This window comes from Microtus ochrogaster, unplaced genomic scaffold (genome assembly GCF_000317375.1).
Source record: "Microtus ochrogaster isolate Prairie Vole_2 unplaced genomic scaffold, MicOch1.0 UNK126, whole genome shotgun sequence".
NCBI classification, from domain to species: Eukaryota; Metazoa; Chordata; class Mammalia; order Rodentia; family Cricetidae; genus Microtus; species Microtus ochrogaster.
In genome coordinates, this window is record NW_004949224.1 from 596,105 (window position 1) to 622,035 (window position 25,931).

Below are 25,931 nucleotides of genomic sequence, written 5' to 3' on the forward strand. Positions count from 1 at the left end.
ATCAAGTCCCTCTCCCTCATCAGCTTGAAGAGCAATCAGGTTTCCCTGACCTGTGGGAAGTCCAAGGACCGCCCACCTCCAACTGAGACAATGGTAATGATCTTTCGGGAATTCACCAAGACCAGCTAGCCTGGGTCTGAAAAAGCATGGGATAAAACCAGACTTACATCGCAGACAATGAGGACTACTGAGAACTCAAGAACAATGGCAATGGGTTTTGATCCTGCTGCACATACTGGCTTTGGGGGAGCCTAGGCAGTTTGGATGCTCAACTTACTGATGATTATTTTGAATATCACCATAGAATCTTTGTCCGGTGATGGATGGAGATAGAGACAGAGGCCCTCATCAGAGCAATGGACTGTGCTCCCAAGGTCCAGGTGAAGAGCCGAAGGAGGGAGAAGACGGGCAATGAAGTCTGGATTGTGAGGGGTTGGTCCACCCACTGAGACAGTGTGCCTGATCTAATGGGAGCTCACCAAATCCATCTGGACTGGGACTAAACAAGAATGTGATCAAAGTGGACCCTCTAGATGTGGCTGCCAATGGGGGCGGACTGAGAAGCCATTGATAAATGGCACTGGGATCCATTTCTACTGCATATACTGGCTTTTTGAGACCCTAGTCTATTGGATGCACACCTTCCTAGACCTGGATGGAGCGGGGAGGGCCTTCAGGGCAGGGTTCCCTGCCCTTTTTTGAGCAGGGAGGGGGAGGGAAGAAGATGAGTGGGGAGCGGGATAGGAATGGGAGGCGGGGAGGAAGTGTAAATTTTTGAATGGAAAAATAAAAAAAAAAAAAGGGAAAAAATAGATCCTTGCCCTACAAATGTACCACATGTAAACTTTATGACATGCCAGTTATAACACAATGATGTGTGTAAAAATTATGAAAGCTTAATGTATAAATAGATGTCATTTGAAACTGAAAAATAAAGACGCTCAGTCCACTGAGGCATTTGTGCATATAGACCTGATGCCCCGAGTGTTCTTGTTCTCCCACTACAAAATAGCAGCAGAAGTGAACCTGTACACACACACACACACACACACACACACACACACACACACACGCAATTTCAAGACATAGAAGACACTTAGAGGAGAAAAAGAGATGGCTTCTATTCCATATAATATCAATGTTTTTATAACTGATCCCTGATGGTAGCCTGGGAAAGAAAGGAGAAAAAAGTTACACAGAAAGTCCTTCATTCAACTTCTTTCAAGTAGTAGTTCTTGCTTAAATGCCAATACCTGGGGTAGCCTATACTTTTATCTGATAGGAAGCTTTGCCCCTACAAAGCAATTAGGTTGGTTCTGCTAGCCAGATTATCTGGCTAAGATAAAGTCCAGCATGTGGGAATCTGTCAGGAGAAGGATCTGTAGCCTTTCTCTGTGTATTGCCATTTTTCTTCACTAACACAAAGGTGGGCATATAAACTACATTTTAAAATGAATATTTTACAGAGATCTAATCATCACCAGTGTTTTAAAATTAAAAAAAATCATGGTTTTCAGTTTTTTGTGGTAGGTACCATAAATAAATCTAATTAAAAAAAATGGGGTACATATCTAAATAGAGAATTCTCAGTAAAGAAATCACAAATGGCCAAGAAACACTTAAAGAAGTTCACAGCATCCTTAGCCATCAGGGAAATGAAACTCACAAGGACCCTGAGATTCTACCTTACACCTGTCAGAAAGGGCTAAAATCAAAAACACGAGTGATACCTCATGCTGGAGAGGATGTGAAGCAAGGGGAAAATTCTTACATTGTTGGTAGAAATGCAAACTTGTACAGTCACTTTGGAATTTAATATGGTGGTTCCTCAGAAAAATTGGGAATCGATCGACCTCAAAACCCAGCTTTATCACTCTTGGGTATATAACCAAAGGATACTCCATCCTATCACAATGACAGCTTTATTCATAATAGCCAGAAACTGGAAACAAGCTAGATGTCTCTAATCCAAAGAATGGATAAAGAAAATATAGTACATTTACACAATGCAGTATAATTTAGCTGTTAAATAACGATATCATAAAAATTCACAGGCAAATAGATGGAACTTGCAAAAAAATAAAGATCATCCTGACTGAGGTAAGCCATACTGAGAAAGACAAATATGGTATGTACTCACTTGTAAGTTGCTATTAGTTGTAAAGGAAAGGATAATCATGCTACAATTCACACACCTAGAGAGGCTGTTATAAGGAGGGCTCTAGGAGGGTTGCATGGATCTCTCTGGGAAGGGAAAGTCGAACAGATTTTGCTGTTGGACAGGGGGCAGGTTGGGATGGGAATAGTACGGGAGGAGGTGGGAGAGGGAGGAAGAGAGGAAGAGAGTACAGGGAGAGATAACTGGAATCAGGAGATATTTGGGGAATGATGTGGAAACCTAGAGTAGTGGAAACTACTTTGAATCTGTTGTATGAGTTCTAATTGGTCTTAATAATACAAATCTGGAGGTAAGTATCAGGGCAAATGCTGAAAGATCTGAGAGAAAGGAGCAAGCCATAGCCAACACTTACCTTGTTAACTTCTCAGACAAAAAGGGACTAACCTCCTGTCTCCTCCTGACTCAGCCATATCACTTCCTGTCTGTCCATACAGACCTCCTGACCTCTATGGTTAATTAGTGGCTAGCTCCACCCTCTGATCTTCAGGCAAACTTTGTTAGAGTACAAACAAGGTATCACTACAGAATACATAAGGGTAACCATTGCAAGGATTCCTAGTAAGAGAGGATATGGAGCTGGATCTGGCCATCTGTAACCAGGTAAGATTTCTTTCTTTCTTTTTTTTTTTTGATTTTTCGAGACAGGGTTTTTCTGTGGTTTTGGAGCCTGTCCTGGAACTAGCTCTTGTAGACCAGGCTGGTCTCGAACTCACAGAGATCCGCCTGCCTCTGCCTCCCGAGTGCTGGGATTAAAAGCGTGCGCCACCACCGCCCGGCCCAGGTAAGATTTCTAATAGTGGGACTAGAACACCAACTCCGCCACAAAAACTTTGACTGTAACCGTGTTAACTGCTTTGATTGAATCATTCCACAATGTGTATATATCAAAACATATTGTATGCCATCAATGTACACAGTTATGGTGTGGAACATTAACTGTTAGGGCCATATAGCAGGTCCTTAAGGGAAGGGATGGGAATTCAAGTCTCCCGCTGATTTCCTGTTTTCTGTCTAATTATGTGATCCTAGCTTTTGTGCATTCTTTTCTATTTATCATGGGGCCCTTACCAGAACTTGCTTGGATTTTCAACCTCTATGATACTATGAGCAAAGTAAATGTATGTATGTATGTATATATAAATTTATTTAGTAAGACACCGAAAGGGACTAATAATACGGTCACTAAATGGTTCAAACAATGATGCATTTTTTTTTAAATCATTTTGTCTCCTTTGTACCAAGCAGATTCTCAAGTGATCATAGTGGAGGGGAGGAGATCAGTAAAGAGCTATGACAACCCCTGGGATGAAAAGTAAACATGTGGTTCGGTTTAAAGCATAGGAAAACAAACTGGGGTGAACAGATTCAGGTCATGTTTTTGAAGGTAAAAGTAACACGATTTCTTGGTTGTTTGCATGTAATTTACAATGATAAAGGAGATATGAAAATCAAGAATGTCTGCCACATTTACGTTTGAACCACTAGTAGATCAAAGTAATGCTTATTGAGACAAGGAGAGCAAGGAAATGTCTGAAGCCAAGGGTGGCATTTCTTCAGGAAGGCAGTGGGTGAGTCTATGAAGAGACTGGCCTAATGCAGGGGAAGGAAGAGAGGAAACAGGATGAAGACCTTGGTAGGTACAGACTGCTATGTTGTTTTGCTTTTTCAATCAAAAAACAGATCAGAGACATGACACTACAGCAAAAGAGGGATATGGATGGTGAAGAGCAGTGGTCGCGTTTCTTAGTTGTTACATTTTCCTTTTGTTTTGTGTTTCAGGTGGGAGTTACCAAAGCTTTTATGTTGTCAACTGTAACCTGTGAGAGAGGGAAACACTAACAGAAAATGGAGCCATGAGGTTAACTGGTTAAGTGGTAACAGTTCTCTTCTTGTAGACTGGAACTGTACTTGACATGGAATCACATATTGGTCAATTTTCCATTTCTCTACGTCTTTCCTGAATGCCTCACAGTACTTCATAGACTCGCCCACTGCCTTCCTGAAGAAATGCCACCCTTGGCTTCAGACATTTTCTTGTTTTCCTTGTCTCAATAAACATCAACAAATTTATTTACATGTCAGTAAACATATAAACATGTTAAAGGGATAACTCAACATCCAGGTTTTCTAGATGTACTTTTATGCTCATGGCTATGGAATGAGTACTGATTAGGTTATTTAACATACTGTAAGATGACCACCCACACTGAGTTAAAGAAAAGAAATCACCTTACCTCTCGTTTATCTAATGCAGCATACTCGGCTTCTATTTCCTCAGCCTCGGGGTCCCGAGAAAACACCATCTGAGACTCCAGACTGAGGGCCAGATCTTTGTGGTGTTGTTTTTCCGCACAATCACAAGGAGTATCTTTATTTTCATTTTCAGCAAACAAATCTCCTCCATGTTTTACTAAAAGCTAAAACAGTTTTTTTTTTAAAGAAACAACTCACAATTACAGATTGGGTTATTTCATGTTACACATTAAAGAAATTAAATGTACATAACTGGCATAACAAAAATATACAGTAGATGCAAGGTATCTAAATGTATTTTAATGTAAAATTAAAGTATATTTAAGAATTTAAATTAAAATATAAACGTATGTAGCACAAATTCTTATTGGTTTTAATAAGAAAAACCTGGAGTCAGATATTAGGAGGTGAAAGCTGAAAGATCAGAGAAGCAGAGCAGCCAGCCACTAGGTTTTACCTCTAAGAAATGCTGAGACCGAATGGGGTATCCTGTCTCTACAAGTCCTCAGACTGAATGCCTGAGTTCTGGTCCCCTCCCACCTTATATTCCCTTCTTTGTCCAGCCATATCTCTTCCTGTCTCCACCTCCCTAGTGTTGGGATTAAAGGTGTGGAATTCCCAAGTATTGGATTAAAGCTGTGAGCCACCACAGCCAGGTTCTGTTTCCCCTTTCCACCGGATCAATTTCTTACTTCACAGGGTGACCTTGAACTCACAGAGATCCTTTGTCTCTGCCTCCCAAGTGTCAGGATTAAAGGTGTTGCACCATTACCTGATCTCTATGGCTAACTAGTGTGGCTAGCTCTGCACTCTGATCTTCAGGCAAGCTTTAGTTGTTACAGCACAAACAAAATATAACTACAAATGTATTTTAAATGATAGGAGGCAACAGGTAGTAATGACTTTTTAATTTTTAAGGTTGGGAATTCTTGTTTTACTAATAATGAGTTTCTTTGGCTAAAGAAAGTAAATCTTCAACTTTAAAAACAAATTCTTAAGTACTTTGTTAATTTCCCACACCTAAATAAACTTTAAATATTCAAAAAGATTTTAGTTATTTAATGCTTAAACTTTAAAATTTTGTTTAGATTTTTCTCTCTCTTTTCTTGACGAGGGCCTGCAACAAGTCCAGGTTGGCCTTGGACTCAGTCTTCCTATGTCAGCACTGTGTCTAGAGACATTAGAAAGAACATAAGGAAGCCTCAGTTTGTCATGAAACCTTTTAAAGGATTGTGACCCTCGGAGCAATACAATAAGTCACATATTGTGCACTGGTCAGAACTTCTATGCTAAGTACTATAAATACACATTCTCTCCTTACTGTTAATATCTTGGGAAATTTACAGACTGTGGCTCAAGATCCCCAGCAAAGCAGTGTAACTGGATTCAGACAGTTTGACTGATTTTCATCATGCTTATATCCTGAACGAAGTCCGTTATACTGCTCACGTAAAACGAAGAAGACAAATGTACACCATATCTATTCTGAAGCTCTGCACAGATTCTCATTTAGGATATGATGTGAATATGATTTAGAGGCTCTTATTTTGTTAAAAAAAAGCTTTTGTTTTGTAAAAGGATAATCAAAGTTAAAATTTCATCTAAATAATTTTATACTTTTCATTACACACCGATGAATACAAACACAAAGTTCTTTGGGACTGAAACTTTATTGTTTTCTTGGGCAAGGGGAATGTTCTAAAACAATATGCTGAAGGCTCAAAAGGTGTGTGTGTACGTGTAGAGAGGTCAGGTAAGTCATTGTTGAGAGGCATGCTGACCTTGTTTGAACAGAGACAAACAGGTAGTTAGCTGTGCAAGAGGTCCCCAGATGAGTTTGATGAGTGGCTGAGGGTACCACTGTTACAGCTGGCATCTGTTGAGAACCTCATAAAGTGGGATGGAGTAAGGCGACCATATTTGCAGCAGGAAGAAAATCTGCTTGTATGCCACCTTTAGCATGGAAAATAGCTAAAAGTAGTATTGAACACCGGAAGGTAATGCATTAAAAAGTACTTCAGCCTACTGGCCTTTGGGAAATAAGTTCAGAAAATTACCAGCTAAAGGCATGCTGGGTAGAGATAAGATTTTTCCCCCTATACAAACTCAGTTGTTTTGCTTTGACATGATAGGAAGTTTGGTTTAGAAAAGGCAGTTTTAAAACTTTTTAACCAAAGCACAGCAAGTATCCTTCTACTTATTCTGATCAGCTAAGCAAAAAGAAACAGGAGGACTGGGTATTTTATTTGTGAGAGTTTTACTCTCTCTCAAATACTTGTTGGCACATAAAATGATCTCAGCAAATCTATTCTAATTCTGTATTTTTTTGGTTCATAATTTCAGAAGAAAAGGAGTATCCAAAATATTCAAGACATATTCCATCCATATCCTCCTTATGGTTCGGTAGTTGATGACAAGTCAAATCATTTAACTGCTTTAAAATCTAGGTCCACAATGGCTTATCTACGGTAGCTTCTATAATTTTGATAAACAATATCAGAAAGTCAACTAAAGTGGTATACAACTGTACTTCCATATTAATTAGGTAGAAACAGGAGGTTCAAGACCAAGCTCAGCCTGAGCTACATGAGAATTTCAAAAACCAAAAGCTAAACCAAATTGTCCTGGCTAGTTTTATGTTAACTTGACACAAGCTAAATGAAAGGAGGGAACCTCAAATGTGAAAATGCCGCCATAAGATCCAGCTGTAAGGCATTTTCTTAATTAGTGATTCATACGGAAAGGGCCTGGTCTCTTGCAGGTGGTACCATCCCTGGGCTGGTGGTTCAGGATTCTGTAATAAAGCAGGCTGAGCAAGCCTTGAGGAACAAGACAGTAAGCAGCACCTCCATGGCTTCTGCCCTCAGTGATGGACTGTTGCTTGGAAGTATAAGCTGAAATAAATCCTTTCCTCTTCCTCCTTCCCTTTCCTCTCCAACTATTTCGATTGTGGTCTTTCTTTCTTCCTCCTTTCCTTTCCTTTTTCCTTCCCTTCCCTCCCCTCCCCTCCCCTAGCCACCCTTTTCGCCCCCTCACCTTCCCTTTCCTTTCCTTCCAGGTTTTTTGAGACAGGAACTCTGTGTAGCCCAGGCTGTCCTGGAACTTAGAAACTCACTTGCCTCTACTGCCCAGGCGCTGGGATTAAAGGCAGGCAACACTACCATCAGGTGGTCATGGTGCTTCATCACAGCAATAGTAATCATAAGTAGCACACACACCAAAACAAAAAGATGCAATACAAAATACTCTCTAAAGCCCCTCCTAGTTCTAAGACTGCCCCTTTGCCACCTGCAACCTTTATGACCTTGAGTTCTCCCTTCTCCCTCCAATCCCATTCTAATTTCCTATTAGCTCCTGGCACTGGCAACTTTCTTAACGTGGATACAGGTTTGACGGTCTGTATAATACAAAGAAATATCAGAAAAATTTAGCAATCTTGAAAAATTTCTATTGTCTAGTATATGTATCAAGCTTATTCGTTGGTCACCAGCTCACAAATGATGACATAGAGATTTCCTATTAATTATGAAAGTTTTTAACTTAGGTTTGTCTCAACTAGCTCTAATATTTGAAATTAACTCATTTATATTAATCTACATTCTGTTACATGGTGTTACCTCTCTTCCATCTTGTACCTCCTGTTTCCTCTTTGAGTCTGGTTGGCAACTCTGCCTTTCTTCTTCCCAGAGTTCTCTCCCTGTCCAGAAATCCTGCCTATACCTCCTACCTAGCTATTGGCCGTTCAACTTCTTATCCCACCAAGCACAGCAATCCATCTTCACACAGTGCAGTAGTTCTCAACCTTCCTAATGCTGTGACTCTTTAACACAGTTCTCACATTGTGGTGAATCCAACCATAAAATTATTTTCACTACTACTTCCTAACTGTAATTTTGTTACTGCTATGAATCATGATGTTAAATATCTGTTTTCCAATGGTCTTAGGTGATCCCTGTTGAAAGGGCCATTCAACCCCAAAAGGGGTGTGATCCACAGGTGGAGAATGGCTGGTCTAGTGTCATTGTGGCCTTGTTATGGTCATAATTCACAAGATGATGCTAGTGTAAATAGACCAACTGCTTCACCGATTGTATAAAATGGCATTATATAATTACAGATACAAGGCATATAGTAGAATGTATCAGTCAAGTTTGTGTAAGTACACAGTGATGTTTACACAATGACAAAAGCACCTAACAACACATTTCTCACATGGCATTCCCCATCATGAGTGATGGAAGATTAGGAGGACCTTGGACGCCCACAGGGCAGGGAACCCTGACTGCTCTTCGGACTGGAGAGGGAGGGGGAGAGAAATGGGAGGTGGGGAGGAGGCAGAAATTTTTAATAAAAAAATAAAGGAAAAAAATTAGCTTCATTTCTTAAATTTGCTGTTGATATTCCCTGTAAATCAACCACGTCCTGCCAGCAATCACATTTCTATCCCAACTGTCTTACAGAAATACTATTCCTGAAAGCCCTCACTCCCACCTACTACTCTTATCCCCAATTCCTTTACCTTTCTGTAACATGTCACACGACTGATCTGCACTCCTTTCCTGGAAATTCTTCTCCTGGTATTCTTTGCCCAATATCACCTTAGCCCTCTCCTCTACTTTTCCTGTTTGTTCTGTGCTCTTCTGGTTCTCCTGGGTATTGTTTAAATTGATGTGTGACGCAAAGTCTTTCCTTTGAATTTCTCTTCTCCTTAATACCCTCCCTTTTAGTTATCCCTGAAGCTGAGAATTCCAAATCCATATTCTTCATTCCTAACATCTGATCCTAATGTTCTATGGGCTCTCTACTATTTCATGTGGATATTGTTTTTTAAATAAAAACTTAATAAATACCTTCTGACCAATTCCCCACCTCATTTCACTTATTCATATTTCACTGGTAATTGTTAGGCTTTAAAGTCACTCAGGTTCAAAACCACATTTTTTTTACTTACAACTTTCTCTCCTATACTTTACGACACCCAATTCTATTGGTTCTTCTCATTGTTCCTTCTGCCCACTGCATCTTTGCTTCTCTGTGTGTCAGCTCAAAGACCAGGAACTAGTGCACTGATCTTGTTGCAGCACTCTTGCTAGCACACTGATTCCTAGCTTCACTACAAAATGGAGGCACACACACAGTATTTTAACCTTCAAGGATTTAAACAGCACTGGCGTGATGTTTCTGGGCAAGCACAGCTGGAAGTACTGTTCTAGTACAAGGGTTTCAGGCTATGGAAGAATGATCTGGGCACACAGATAGTCCTATCACAGACCTGGAAAGTTTACAGGTGATTTCAATGTGGGCTGTGCTCTAATATTTAACCGGAGTATAACTGAGACTTGGCAGTGGCTGAGATCCTAAGAGCCATTAAACTACAGATTCAGGTTGCACTGTTCTGACATCAAGCTGTAGTTTCTATATTTTCATTAAGTTTTCAAAAGACTGATATCAATACTAGCTGGGGTCTTTTGAAATAGCAAGTCAAGAAGCATTCATTGCTTTAAGAATATTTCTAATCTAATCTATACTTCAGCCATTAGGCTAATAGTTCTATATTTGCTTGCATAACACTACTCCAATTAAAATTTTCGAATAGTTCAGTTTTCTGATCCTGACCCTGAATGTCTAGCACGTGGTGGATTCTATTTAATATGGCCTAGTCTACCCTCCTTCAAAGTCACTCATCTTATGATTTCCTTACAAAATTGCTTAATCGGAACATACTTGAAACCTGGACAGCACTTTTCAATCTGCCATGGAAAATAATCACCAGAGGAAGAAGCCAAGTTACTCCTAGAATCTCATATACGGATTTCACTTTCATATCTGGAGGCCAAGTGTTTAATATAATCAGAAAACTGAAGTCCAGACAGGAAGTTACCTAGCTGCTGGTCTAGAAGAGTCTTACATTCTTTTGTATTAAAGCTCTAGGTAATAAAACCAACAAAATTAGGTAGACTATTCAATCTGATTGGTTAATGGTTTTTATGGCTTTCAATGACATGTGAAAGACCGATAGCAGTTGAGAGTGTCAAAAAGGTGCTGTGGGTGGTACTAAAGGGACTTACCACTCTGGGTTTCTCATGGTCTTTACTTGATCAAACAATTAATTACAACTGCACATAAGCATTTACAGTAAAGCATATAAGAAAGACGTGACATAATATCAATTTTAATAAAAATGTTTTTTACCAAGTGTGAAACACCCTCAAAAACTAAACCTCTGTCATGTGTGCTATTTACAGAATCACCATTACAGGTCAATCACTAATAGAAATAAAATGTTGCCTACTGAGTATGATTACCTTGGAGAAGTCTACCAAAGGGGAGAAGAGTCATGGAGCTTTTGTTAGATTATGCTAATTGGCATCATCCATCACCAAAGTTCATTTCTATTTCAAAGCAGAAAAGATAAACTTTCAGCTACAAAGAAAACCAGAATATTAATTATCACATTAAATTCCTGCCAGTTTTATGTACTACTGAAGCTTTATTTTTGTGTGCTGGGCATCCATACAGAGAATGTTTTAAGTCTTTTCTGTTATTAAAGCAAATGGATGTTATATATTGATAACACTATATATGTTTAGGCATTTGTGTGTATGTATTATATATAATATATACATATATACATGTATATATATATGGCAGAGAAAGTGTGTGTTTTGAGGTATAGTTCATTTTCCCAGTTCTTTATATTATATAGAGGGCTATCACAAACTGGGGCTTATGGGCCAAATCTAGCAGGTTGCCTCTTCTGTATGAATATTTATAGTTCTTAAATACTTTAAATACCTTAAAGAATATTTCATGACATATAAAAGAAAATCATTTGGCAATGCTCACAAAAATAACAATGTACTGGATGTTGCTTCTTTGTTACATATTAACATAATACCTATAGTATCTTGTAAGCTACACTAGCTAAACTGCCTGAAATATTTACTATCTAGGCTTTAACAGAAAAAAATTATTAACTCTTAATTCTCTGGTGCTGTGCACCGTGGCCCCAGTCTGCGCTCTATGCGCTAGACCCTAGTTCGCGAGCTTTGGGCGATATGAAGACATTAAAATTATAGGAATATTATTTATGGTTTATCTGTAATTCATATCATGTATGCATTTCTAATTCCTTTTATTAAAAGTTTTTATTTTATATGTACCAGTGTTTTACCTGCAGGTATATGTAGAACATGCATGCAGTGCCTTCAGAAGCCAGAAAGAAGGTATTGGATCTCCTAGAACCAGAGTAACAGAAAATTGTTGCCTGCTCTGTGGTTGGTTATCCAGAAGAACAGCCAGTGTGCTCTTAACAGCTGAGCCACCTCTTAGGCAGCACCCCACCTTTCCTTTTAGTTTACACTTAATTATTTATACTGTGAATGTGGAACATACAAATGACATGCTATGTGTGTGGTCAGATGACTATTGGCAGGAGTTGCTTCTCTCCTTTCCCTGTGTGCGCCTAGGAATCTCACTGACCCAAAATTAATTGTTTAAAATTAGCAATTTCAAATTTAAATTTAATTTAGCAATTTTAAACAATTAAATCTATTCTTTACACACCTATTATCTCACAAATAATTTCAGGTACTTACTATTTATAAGATTCCAGGTTTTTCTTTTGAAGGAAATTTTAAAAATACATAAAGGTGAAGCGTTTAAGCACTTGGTATTAGAGAGTGACACAAATAGATAAAAAGGTCACCAGGCCTGGGGCACATTCCTGTAATCTCCAAATTCAGGAGATGGAAGCAGGAGCACCAAGTTCTACGATATCCTTAGCTACACAGAGACTTAAGCCTAGGCTGCATGAAAGCATGTCTCAAACAGTAACAGCAAAGGAAGGAGTTGACTAGAAGAGACAACAAAGAGCCTTATTCTGAAACGTGGAATCAAGCTGATGCAATGAGGAGAGAAGGGAAAGCAGGAGAGCTGAGGAGTAAGAATGGATGTATGTGTATAACCCAAAGGTAAGGAGGTTTGGCAGAAAATGGCAGCATCATTAGGAGAAACCAGATACTCAAGCTAGTAACTAGAGGTGACTGAGGCCAGCTTCAGAAATACAGACCTCGAGACTGCTACAGTATACTTATGAGGAAGTCAACATAGAAGCAACAGAGCGTGACAAACTCCAAAGGAGTCAGACAAGGCATCACAGACAGACACAAATGCAATTCTGTACAATGCCTTTAACACCTTAATACCTGCAGGTTCTAAGAACAACATAATTAAGGGGTTTTAATTTTCTGCTATGCATAAGTATGAGCATATGTGTATGTATATGAGTGTGTGTAAGTGTTGGGAGTATTTTTTAAGGTGTGTTACCTTTGTTTATGATGCATTTTATTTAACTATGTGAATCTGTGACACTTAGCCTGTCTTGAACACCTGATGATCTAATAAAGATCTGAATAGCCAATAGAGAGGCAAGAGAAAGGACAGGTAGGGCTGGCAGGCAGAGAGAATATACTGAAGGAGAAAACTGGGAGAAAGGGTTTGTAATAGTAGTCTGAAAAGGAGGAGGACATCAGGGGCCAGACACCAGCTACACAGCAATCTACGGAGTAAGAATAACATTTAAAGAAGCAAGAGAAGAAGAAAAACACAGAGGCCAAAGGGTAGATGGGATAATATAAATTAAGAAAAGTGGGCAAGAAACAAGCCAAGCTAAGGTTGGACGTTTATAAATAAGAATAAGACACCATATATGATTATTTGGGAGCTGGGTGGCAGGCCCCACAAGAGAGTCCAAAGAGCTAACATCATATTACTACATGTAAGCACTTATGGAATACAGCATAGGAAGAGTTTTGATATAAACATTCCATCTCTATGGTTCAAAATGATGAGTCATAACTGGGTATGGTGAGGCTCACCTTTAACCCCAGCATTAGGTGACAGGTGGATCTCTGTGATTTGAAAGCTAGCATAGTGAGTTCCAGGACAGCTAAAGTTACATTAATAGAAACTCTTTTCTCAAAAGCAAGCAAGCAAGCAAGCAAGCAAGCAAGCAAGCAAGCAAACAAACAAAAAACAGGAACCACAAGGAAACTTCTAATTATTAAATGCACAGAGGAAACAGCCAAATAATAACTTTCTAAATTCTTCTTTTGATTTGTTTCTGAGTATTTTGCCTGCATGTAAGCATATGAACCATGTGAGTGCCTGGAGTTTAGAAGAGGGTGTTGGATCTCCAGGAACTGGAAATAGGGTGGTTGTGAGCCACCCTGTAGGGGCTGGGGACTAAACCCAGGGTCCTTGGCAGGAGCATCAAGTGCTCATAACCACTGAGCCATCTCTTCAGCTCCTGATAACTCTAAATTCTACTCTTAAATAAATATACTCTTATGGTTTGAATGTGAAATATACCTCCCAAAAGCTAACATGTTTGAACCCATGATTCCCAACTAAAAGCACTGTCTGGAAGGCTGTGAAAACTTTAGGGAGTGAAGTTTCACTGCAGGAAGTGGGCCACTGCAGTAGGCTGTAAGGGTTTCTAATTTTATGTGTTTTGGTGGTATTGTTTTGATTTAAAGAAAAAAAGTCAATTAAGAAAGCACTAACAAGAATCAGGCGATATAGCTAGCGGATTTGAAATTTCATAGCCTGGTCCTACTTCCTGTCCGCTTTCTGCTTCTTACTCTTTTGAGGGACGAGTAGTCCCAGAGAAGTCCTCTCCTCCCAGAGTTAGAGCCACTCGTCCTATCACGGTTGTCTGGCTATGACTATGAGTCAAAGCATCCTACACTGCTTTTGTCAAAGCAGTGGGACAACTAACACATATAAAGAAAAGAACCAAAACTCACAACTAGAGAAGAAATGTTTCCATAAATATAAACCCCTACTAGTTAAAAAATAGGTTGGTCTTACTTGGGAAGGGGAATAATCTCAAGTTTATAAAGACTATGCAGAGAAAGGGGGTATATTTTACAATAACCATTAGTTAATAGAACACTAGTGACTAAGGGGTCTTTTGAGATAATTTTGAGATTTATCCCAAGCAACCAAGAGGAAACAACCTCAAAAAGTCCCATAGGCAGTAGCAAGACCAATAATAGACATCTCTGCCACTTCCATAACTAGATGATCTCATAGTTTTATGAAAAATAATGACTATCTGGTGGTATTTATTCACTTATACCATTATTTGATACTTGGTACCACTGAGCATTACAAATACTTGAAAATTACAGAAATGGCACTTATCCCTATTATTCTTATAATAAAAACTGTGAGCAATAATGTAGAGAAGTCTAAAAGTATTTAAAGTACCCATAATAATAAATATTTAAGATACATTATAATCTAGGAACTTTAGTTACACAGTGGGCTATATATTATAATGTGTGTGTTTTAAGCATTTATGCTATAAAAACACATAAGGCCTCTGTAGATAAGTTAATTTATGCTGCCCAGGGAAATACTTTTAGTTTAATAATAAGCATGACAAAAGGTCAGTAAGAGCCTAAAGCTGAACAAGAGGACAATTAAGGCATTGGTGATGAACTTTATGTGGACAAAGTATTACACTGAAATTTGTCAATAAATGCCGGAACACATGCAAGGTGTTTATAAGGTTCCACTTGGAAGACTACAGTAAAACAACAAGCTCTTCTCGATATTGGAAAAATGGAACAGTCATTAACCAGAGTGGCTCGTGATGTGATACGCTGATAGATTAAGCAGTACAAAGAGAAACACACATATATATCAAGGCAATCATCGGACCTTCCTTCCAAATACTACATAATTAGCCCTCTGGAAACAACAGCAAATGAAACTACTCCAGTTTTAAAACCATTTAACATGTACAACATTGTAAATACACTAAAAACTGACCAGTACTTAATAATGCTTACTGAGAATTATTAGAAGCAAGTTATTAAAGCAGAATTTAAGAGTATTATTGCTACTAACAAGAACAAGCTGTTTCTATTGTAACACATTTAAAGAACCATAGAGTTAATACATGTGAGTCACCACCGCCGATTCTTCCCTAGGAGGTGAGCAGAGAACTATATTCAGGAAAGCTTGTCAAAAATTCTGTTGGTATGTGTCCCCCTCCTAAGTCCTAGAGCATCTTTTCACTATGTTGAGTTAATATTAGAAAGCATTGCTTGGGAATTCAAGTTAATGACCACATTTCACTAACTAGTGGGCAAAAAAGATACAAACAGAGGAAACAAAAGGACAAAGTTTGTAAAAGATTAACAAGTAAGAAATAGAAATAGTAAATAGAAGCAGTAAATAGAAAACAAGATCATAAGAGTTCAAGAAGTAACAAAAACTGATCTTTAACTATACTAATGAATTATGTGACTATAGCCTTTAAAAACATTCATAATTTTAATAACAACTTAAAAGTGTAGCATTAAAGAAACATTAAATATTAAATCTTTTAGGATAATTACTTTTAAAATATACTAATTTTACAATAAAAAGACTGATCCAATCTCTAATCTGTCCTGTATATAGCTAAATACATCTATACAAGAGAAATTCTATCAATTATGTATGAATTAACATGAAAGTTGGTAGTTGAGAATATTTGTACTGCTGTATGAACAGTAGTGATAATACTATAAAGATAACTTTTTATAGTATCTATAAAGATAACTATTGGACTCCAAGTGGCCAAGTTCTGTCCCTAGGCCCCACCTCTAGACTGCTCTGACTGCTAGGCCTAGCACCTAGAGGCATAGAATTGGCCAGTCCCATCTCCAGAGTACTCTAACGGGTGTAAAAACCAAGCCAAACCAACCAACCAAACAAACAAACAAATAAACAAAAACCATGACAAGGCCACAGAATCCTAACAATCAGAATCCCACCAATATCTAGCTTGCCCCAAGATCAGACTACTGAACCCCAGACTATCCTGAAAAGGTCTGCCTCCCAAGAAACCTGCCTCCTATGCAGTTCTTTGCTGCTTCTCTCCTGCGCTGAGGCAACCACCCTCTTGTATCCTTTCCAATAAATCTCTGGTGTGAGGTTTGTTGTGCAGTGTGACTTTGTGGTATTCCTTGGCTTCTGACTGCCAGGATACCTATCCCCCTCAGAGATGTGACACTGACAGTTACAATGTCTTTAAAGAAACTAAGGGCTTAAGCTTTTAAGATAGTTCTATATTAGCAATATATAATAGGCATTTATAAATAAAAATCTCCAAATTTAGTATGTATTCAGGAAGACTAAATTTAGCACAGATTCAACAGAATCAAGGCATTTTAAAGACAAGCTTTTCAAAGGAGTATAACAAATGCATCCATTAACAGTTACCTATTTAATAAACAAATCAAGTAAAGATAATATTGCTCAGGTGGAAGTTCCATCCCAAGTCTCCTCCCCGGGAACTGCCTCAGTCAACACTCTATCTCCAAAAAAACCCGCCAAATGATGACCCCTTCCCAGAGATGCTCAAGACCATTCCCACAGGGTATTTAAATTGTATCCCAGGGAACAAACACATGGTTTTCTAGTCTTCCTTTTCTGGCTCGTCTCTGAGGGGCTAGAAAGCCATCTGGTGATGGGGAAGCTCAACCAATCACATCTGGTTAGGGTGTGGCCGCCTGGAGCCCAGATAGAAAAACCAGAGATGCAGGTGCTTGCTGGATCATTTTGGATTTTGGACATCCCAATCTTGTAGAGTGAGTTCCCCCTTTTCAACTATTAAAATATAACTTGTTTTTGAGCTGGTCTGGCTATTTATCATACCGAACTAACTCGCGACAATCTGGGAGTGTTGTTATCCATTAAACCTGGGATTTTTCTAATTCGGTTTGATTGGTCTGCTTTGGATTATTGCGTTGGTAGAGAGGTCTATCAGGGTGTAGAAACTTTTCATCTGGAGGTCCCATGGAGGAGGCTATTTCTCCCATTGGTCCAAGGCACATGGTGGAAAACACCCTTTTCCACACACCTGCTCTCTGACAGGCTAAGATTGGCTTTGTCGGAGTAAGTTCCAAATTCTAAATCATAACCTTAGAGGCCCCTGGCCTCAGGCGATTTTCGGACTGTCCTGCCAAAGACACAGCCTGCCAGGCTCCCAACCTGTTACAGGGACAAAGAAAGGGCCTGCCTTGTCCTGTGAGATTCCTTTTTCAGGAGAGGTCCTGTTCAAGGTATTTCTCACACCCTCTGGTTTTTTTGACCCAAAGTCTACCACAATGGACGTATAAGACTAGGCTATGGGTCTCAGCATAGACTTGCAAAATGGATATCTACAATTTGAGGCCTGATCCCCAAATGTCCTTGGGTGGCCTGTTACAAAATCTTTTAAAACTGGCCTATCCAACACTGTACATCCTTGACACCTAAAACTTTTTGCCGGTGTGGAAACAATTAAACAACCCCCTCCCCCCATATGCCCATGGTCTCTGGATGCTGGTTCTCTTGCTCCCCTCCTCAACCCCCTTTCCCACTTCTCTCATTGTCTGCTGGTGTGTGCATTTCTGGCATGTGATCAGGTCACTCTGGGATGCCCGCTCTGAGCTGCATGGGCAGTCTGTCCTTATGTTTTTGTTCTCCCTTACAGCATCTGCTCATCTGGCCCTCAATGGAACCACCTGTGTGCTCACCTGGCTTTTGCAGCCTACTCCAGGATTTTTAAGCTGTTTTGTTCGTCTGTCTGTTAATATATGTGTGTAAATAATGTGGCCACAGTATGCTTGTTTTATGTCTGTGTATATATGTGTGCTTGTTTTAAAATCTGTAAAACTTATAGGTCCACATTACTACAACAGCTCTGAAAAAATACAAATACAACTATCTTTGGTTGAAGTCAAAACAGAAACCTCAGCATCATCTTTGGTAAGAGTACCCATGGATGCTGGTCCTACCAAGGAGACAGTCCACCTCCAATATCCTTTGGCTTACTAAAATATTCTTTCTAATTGTCTTGCTTCTATACGCTGTAACTAACTGGGTAAACTATATGTCTAAATTTAACTTATATGTCTAATTTAGATACACCTGACAGGTAATGGTACCTTGATTCTCAAGTATCTTTACAGATCCGACAGTATGGCATTTAAGAAAAGAGCTTCCTATGACAGAGAGAGATGCCAGCTCCTGCACCACCCTATAGCTCTTCCAAGATGCATGATTGCGAAAGACCCTGCCTGGAGGCTTGCCTTTGGGTATGGCAAAGTCACCCACACAGCAAAAAGCTGCCTCATCAGCTTCCTCGATATATACTGGGAGATCAGTTGTCTAATCCTGCCAAGACAGGCAGACTGAACCTTACCCCCACAGAAAAATCTGTCAGGCCTCCTAGGATTAGCAGCTAAAGGCAAGTACTGCTTCATCAAAGGCTACAGAAAGACTTGGGATTGCCTGCGTAGCTGAAAAAAGCTGTCTCACTTCTCACTTACTTATCCCTCTCCAATCTGTCTAATGGCATTTGATGCTGGTAGCTCATTACTTCATTATTTAAGTTTCCTGCTAAAGAACAGACAGGTGTGCCTCTTTCACAGGCTTCATAGTACAAAATTTAAAAAGTTTCAGGTGTATCTTCAGAGGTTCAGAATTTCCAATTTTCTTTAATTGTCTTCTAAAATGTTCATGCTTTTTAACCTAAAGCCCTAGCCTTTTGCTGTGACACCAAGATATAAATCTGTTCCAGTTGTCTTACAGAAACCTGCAGGTTCCTGTGAAAAGTTCTGCTGCTGCATCAAGAAATCCTGTCTAGTGGAAACTAACGGTCTCCAGAGCCTATTTTGACCCCACCCATTTTCAAGCTTATTTTATACATCATTACTCCTGCCTGGGCAAAGATCAACCTGCAGTGGGTTCTCCAGATAATACCAGCACCTATACCAGCTCACCAGCTCCTGGGACTTCACCATTGGTATCACCTCTCTAGGTTCAAATGGGCACCCACCCAGCAACTGAAATCTGGTTTTAAAGGGCATATCTGCTCTCATCTCATCCATTCACCCTTGCCTCTCCTTTACAACCAGGGCACTTCTCCATCCCATTCTTTCTGGCAGTTCACAGGGCCTGTAATAACAATCTCTTTTTTTCTACTAGCAACCTGCCTTCTCAGCTCCCTCAGGGAACAGATGCCTTGAGGTCTCCAGGATGGTAGTTATTGTTGTTGTTGTTTCCTAACATAATGAAATAACTTTACTGATAAAGTTCTTTTAGAATGAATAAAGAGGTAAGAACTTCTAAGACAAAGCAAACACTGACGACGACATATTATCAGCACACATTTGCTAGCACAGAAAATTGGAAAGAAACCAGGTTTACCTCTACACAGGCTTTCATCCCTGAGGCTGCAGCATAGTGAAGGGGTGTGTTCTTTTTGTTATCAACAGCATCAATAGCTGCTCTTTCGTATTCACCCTGGTCAAGCTTTGCTCCTTTCCATCTTAAGATCATCTGCAGACAGTCTGCCCTCCTGCAATCATCTTCCACAGGGCGTGCTAAGCGGGGATGAAGGGGTCCTTCAGATATCATGATTTGAGGCCCCATACACAACAGGTGCATAGATGTTTCATTGTGCACATTCCGTTTATTGGGGTTTCCATCTCTACCAAAGAGAAAAGTCCTAAAAGGAAAAGGAATGATAAAAACAACTTTTTCCAACCTAAAAATACAGAGAGGATAACAATTTTAAAAGTAAGCTGTACTTCAGAACTAAAAATCCAACTTCTATTGAAGTGTCTGTATGACTAATTAATTCAATTAAGAAGACTGGGAGCCGCAAAATGGCTTAGACGGTGAAGAGCTCATCACACAAGTCTGACAGTCTGAATTTTGGGCACAGAACTCATGGTAGAATGGCAGAACTGACTCTTCAAGGTTGTCCTTTGACCTCCACCATGAGCTGTGGCACATGCATGACTGCCCCATACACAAGAAAAATGAACTTTAGTGTCTATAAAGTATATGAGAATAAAAATAGAAAAGGGAAAGGAAGAGAAAAAAGAAAGCAGAAAGAAGGAGGGGGATAGAGGATGTTCTAATCCAAAAGAGTACTTTAAAAAAATTAACAGAAAAAAAAAATAAAAATAAAGGAAAAGCCCTGACATGCCATATGAATCAAGGGACCTCCAAAGAGGCCACTGAGTTTATTCTTTTGTTGGCCACCTACTGCTGAGCATGCAGCAGTAGATAGTTTGTTTCCCCGGTGAGACCTACTTGAAGGAAACTAATTGCTTCTGGATTAGGGATGGGGCATGGTGTCCACTCCTACTTTAGCTTCTAGAAACCATAGAAGAGTTTTTCAAAAGACTCCATCTGTCTTAACACATGTTTTGATTGAGCATAGTTTATGAACAAAAAAATAGTTTAGAAAATGGGAAGGCAACTTTAAATTGCCTTTTTAAATAGCTGAATACTCATATTTGATACCATACCAAAAGTTTAACAAGTGATAGATTATTAAAGGTTAGTTAAAAATTGTAGGAATGAACTTTTTGCAGTGTTAATTAAAAGTCTAATGGTCTAAGTTACATTTAAAAAATTTTAATAAATGTAGAACTTTAAACAATCATAAACAAATGTGAAATATACTGATTCACTGAGTTAGAGACACTCTAATTTTATTATATAATAAATTACATTGGTTTTTATCTCTACCAATTTTATTAGAAGGTAAGAAATCAGAAGTTGTCAGGTTGAACATAAAGAATGAGTCTTTCAAAATTTTAGCATTCACTTGAAAGATCAAAGAAAAGAGAAAAAAGAACAAGAAAGTAACACATCAGTCCAAATGGATCTGTCAATCAACTGGTCAAGAAAATCCTCTCAGGAAAAACTGTCTGCTATAGAGAATTAAGAAATAATACAAAAGTTGCCTAAATTATAGAATGATTAGCAGTTGCTTTACTTGAAAGATTTAATTAGCTTTTGAGAAAATGCCAGCCTAGGGCCTCAGTTCTCATTCACCATTTGAGAATAGTACTGTATTGCAGGGGGCAACAATAAATGAAAAAAACCCCTAACTGTCCAAAATGCTGAAAATAAGTGACAATAGAATGCTCAGCCTCAATCAGGATATGGATCACCCCCTGTACGACTCAGGGAGCATTGCAGAAGAGGAGGGGAAAGAATGCAAGAGCCAGACGACAAGGAGATATGCAGCAAAAAGATCTTTTCTGGACATGACATAGCAAATATAGTACTCTTTTCCTTAACTCACTAAAGCTGTGTTGATCTGCACATGACTTGCACGAGATTGAGTTACTCAGTATTTTATCATGAGTAGGAGAAGAGCCCATGAGGCCCCTTCCCTCCCAGAGGGTTTGTTGACAGATAATGGTCCAAAGGGATTATTGCAAAGCAATGTACACTCTTAAGGGGTGAATGTGAACAATGACCAAAAGGTCATTCTATAATTTAGGCAACTTTTGTATTATTTCTTAATTCTCTGTAACAGACAGTTTTTCCTGAGAGGATTTTCTTGACCAGTTGATTGACAGATCCATCTGGACTGATCCTTAGGTGAGGGGACACTAATGTGTCACTTTTTTGTTCTTTTTAAACAGAAAGCCTCCAGCTAACTAATAATTCTATATATACACAGTTACCTATTAATGACCTTCTGGTAAGACCAAGATGTCATACCTATAACCCAGAGCGAATCTATCTCTCAGATCTCAATTCCAGTAATCAGAATTCTTAGTTTTATAAGTCTCTGATAATGAGGAAGAGCTATAACTAGTGACTGCTAATAGTCATTTTTTTCCACTTCTAATGCAAAATGTCTTTAAATTAGTCTTAATCTCTTTAATTGGGAGAATACACTGATCTCCAATGGTCCGTTTGACTACTGTTCACTCTGACCCTTGAGAGTATTCTTTTGTAATCTAATCTATTTTCAACAATGCACTCTGGATATCAATACATCCAAAGCAACAAAGCACTATTAGAACTTTTGGTCTGATTTAGAGATAATACAAAAGATCATACTAAATCGCAATCCTATCAAATTATTTGGGTACCCTCAGTTTTAGAAAACTTAACCCAGAATAGTATCATGTAACACAAACATGTCAGTATACATTTTCAAATATCACGAATATTTTCCTTTCCACTGACTACTTAACAACGGGCTGAAGGTAATACTTACCCTAATATTCTATTCATTCCATGTCTAGCAGCATAGTGTAATGGAGTGTTGTGTTGATAGGGCTCTCCATAGGATGTATTTGGATCAAGGGATTCTTTTAGTTGAGGATTATTTTCATATATTTGGCAAGCGAGGTTTTCATCACCATTGATGAGAGCTTTGCGGAATTTGGTGGTTGTATTTCCCATGTTTTGTTTTATTTTCTGATAGGCAGTGGCACTTTTTTTCTTCAGCCACTTCTTGAATACTTCTACATGTTCCACATTCTAATGAAGGAGAAGTAATCAAATTAGTGTGTAACAGTAATTACAAAGCAGTATCCAACATTGCCAATTACAAATATTAATAACATCTGTGAAGAAGATGAAGGAAATAAACAACATTACATGCTGTTAAATTTGCCATACTTTTAACACTGGTCAAATTAACCTCTTATTAAATTTTAACATTTTCTCATATAAAGACTGTAAGGTTACACAGCTGTATTTTATCTAGAAAAGTTTCTTTTATATATATAAACTTTTCACATGAGCAGGAATCAATTTCACTGACTTTTATGGCTGACTACATTTGAAATTCATGAGGACTAATTTTGGTTGTCAACCCAATGACATCAAGAATCAAATAAAACCCAAGCAGCTGGGCACACCTGGGGACAATGTGAGGTGAGCAGACACACCCTAACACTGGGCTGCACCTTCTGGCAGGACCCCACATAAAAGCACATAGAAGAAAGGAGCTTTTGCTTTTTGCCTTCTCATCTTCACTCCTGCTGGAAAGTCACCTTTCTGTTGCTGAGGTATTCAGCATTAGAACCTACTTTTTCAGAATCCTAATGCAGATGGAAGACAAGCAGCTCTCCAAGAAAACTCAGGCTCACTGACTGAACAGCTAAAGGATTCTTGATCTTCTGGTCCAAAGATAAACTACTGTTGGGCTACAAGAATTAGTCTGTAAGTCATTATAACACCCACCCCCACGCACACACAACATGTACATGCACACATGTGCAGGTATACAGTATTCTGTCAGTTCTGTTCCTTTAGAAAACCCCAACTAAAACATAACCCAGTGAATTACATAGAGGTATTACTAAGTCAATTTGTGGATTATTAAAAAAAGAACAAAAAGTTTTCTTCAATTAAGAAATACAGTTCAGGAAAACTGGAACTGCTAAGTACTCAGTAGAAAAGGACTTAAAATATAAATACATATGTAACTATACAACTTATTGATACTCAGATCATAACAGCAAAATAATAACGCTGATCAAACAGAAAATGGAGATAGTAATTATTCTACCTTCCAGAGTTATTCAATTTTCTGCTATAAAAGGATTCAAATCAATGCTGAAAATATTAAATGTCTGTGCACACTACATGCGTGAAAAACTCATAATGATCATCAAATGGGCAATCTGAGGTAGGGGAGGGGAAAGCATAAAAATGAAAAATATGTCAGAAAAGTGAAATGTCACATTTGCTAACACTACTCTTAAGCAAGGTATTTACCCCCGAAAATATCAACTTCCCATCTGTACATTAAGGAAAATGACTATTTTACAGACATGTGTATAAAAATCATAAGAGAAAGTACAGTGATATTTGAATATTAATAAATAAAGTTTGCATGAAGATCAGAAAGCAAAACAGCTACACTAGTCAGTAATACAAGGGAGGCAGTGGTGGCACACACCTTTAATTCTAGCAGTCACACCAGCTGGCTATAGAGGCCGGGTAGTGGATCTCTTTACTCCCAGCACTAGAGAGGAATGTAAGGTGGAATGAGTGAGGAAATGGTTCTCTTTCCATTCTCAAGATTTCGTAGAGGTAAGAACTCTTTAGTGGCTTGGCTGCTTTGCTTTTCTAATCTTCAGGATGAACCCCAATATCTGTCTCAGGGTTTTTATTATTTGTGCTATATTTGGCACTCAACATTTAGGGGTATGAATTCACGAAAAATCCATTTGCCTACAGCTTTTATTTATTAAAAATTTCCACCTCCTCCCCTCCTCCGATTTCCCTCCCACTCCCGGCAATTCCCTCCCCCTCCCTCTCCAGTCCAAAGAGCAGTCAGGGTTCCCTGCCCTGAGGGAAGTCCAAGGTCCTCCCCCCTCCATCCAGGTCTAGGAAGGGGAGTATCTAAACAGACTAGGCTCCCACAAAGCCAGTACGTGCAGTAGAATCAAAATTCAGTTCCATTGTCCTTGGCTTCTCAGTCAGCCCTCATTGTCAGCCACATTCAGAGAGTCCGGTTTGATCACATGCTTGTTCAGTCCCAGTCCAGCTGGCTTTGGTGAGCTCCCATTAGATCAGTCCCACCCTCTCAGTGGGTGGACACACCCCTTGCGGTCCTGACTTCCTTGCTCATGTTCTCCCTCCTTCTGCTTCTCATTTGGACCTTGGGAGCTCAGCCTGATGCTCCAATGTGGGTCTCTGTCTCTATCTCCATCCATTGCCAGATGAAGATTCTATGTGATATGCAAGATATTCATCAGTGTGGCTATGGGATAAGGCCAGTTCAGGCACCTTCTCCTCTGCTGCACAAGGAACAAGTTGGGGACATCTCCTTGGTCACCTAGGAACCCCTCTTGCCAACCCTAAAATTGCTCCTTAAATTAAGATATATACTTCCCTGCCCCCATATCCACCCTTCCTCCATCCCAACCATCCCATTTCCCCAAGCTCTCCCCAATTCTCCCCTTTTCCCTTTTCTCTCTCCATATCCCCTTACCCCCACCCCAACACCACCCCGATGCTCCCAACTTTTGCCCGGTAATCTTGTCTACTTCCAATATCCAGGAGGTTAACTATATGTTTTTCTTTGGGTTCACCTTCTTATTTAGTTTCTCTAGGATCACGAATTATAGGCTCAATGTCCTTTACTTATGGCAGGAATCCACTTATGAGTGAGTACATACCATATTAATCTTTTTGGGTCTGGGTTATCTCACTCTATTTCCATCTATTTGCATTCAAGATGTCATTGTTTGTTATCGCTGAGTAAAACTCTAAAGTGTATATGTGCCACACCTTCTTTATCCATTCTTCTATTGAGGGACACCTAGGTTGTTTCCAGGTTCTGGCTATTACAAATAGTGCTGCTATGAACATAGTTGAACAAATGTTTTTGTAGTATGATGGGGCATCTCTTGGGTATATTCCCAAAATTAAAATTGCTGGGTCCTGAGGTAGGTTGACTCCCAGTTTCCTGAGCAATCACCACACTGATTTCCAAAATGGTTGCACAAGTTTGCATTCCCACCAACAGTGGATGAGTGTTCCCCTTCTCCACACATCCACTCCAGCAGAGACTATCATTGGTGCTTTTGATTTTAGCCATTCTGACAGGTGTAAGATGGTATCTCAAAGTTGTTTTGATTTGCATTTCCCTGATCGCTAAGGAGGTTGAGCATGA

The 25,931-nt window shown here is 39.1% G+C and overlaps 1 protein-coding gene across 7 annotated transcripts in view; it reads right to left on the reverse strand.

The window, feature by feature from the left end:
• Positions 1-25,931, reverse strand: part of Ankib1 (ankyrin repeat and IBR domain containing 1) — a 112,082-nt gene that overhangs the window by 63,251 nt on the left and 22,900 nt on the right. For all 7 annotated transcript variants that reach the window (XM_013355414.2, XM_013355410.2, XM_013355411.2 and 4 more), the window contains 3 exons: positions 22,515-22,780; positions 19,688-19,988; positions 4,414-4,596 (listed from right to left, as the gene is read on the reverse strand). In XM_013355414.2, the coding sequence (XP_013210868.1) occupies positions 4,414-4,596; positions 19,688-19,988; positions 22,515-22,702 (672 nt within the window). In that variant the 5' untranslated portion in view covers positions 22,703-22,780. The remainder of the gene's footprint in view (positions 1-4,413; positions 4,597-19,687; positions 19,989-22,514; positions 22,781-25,931) is intronic.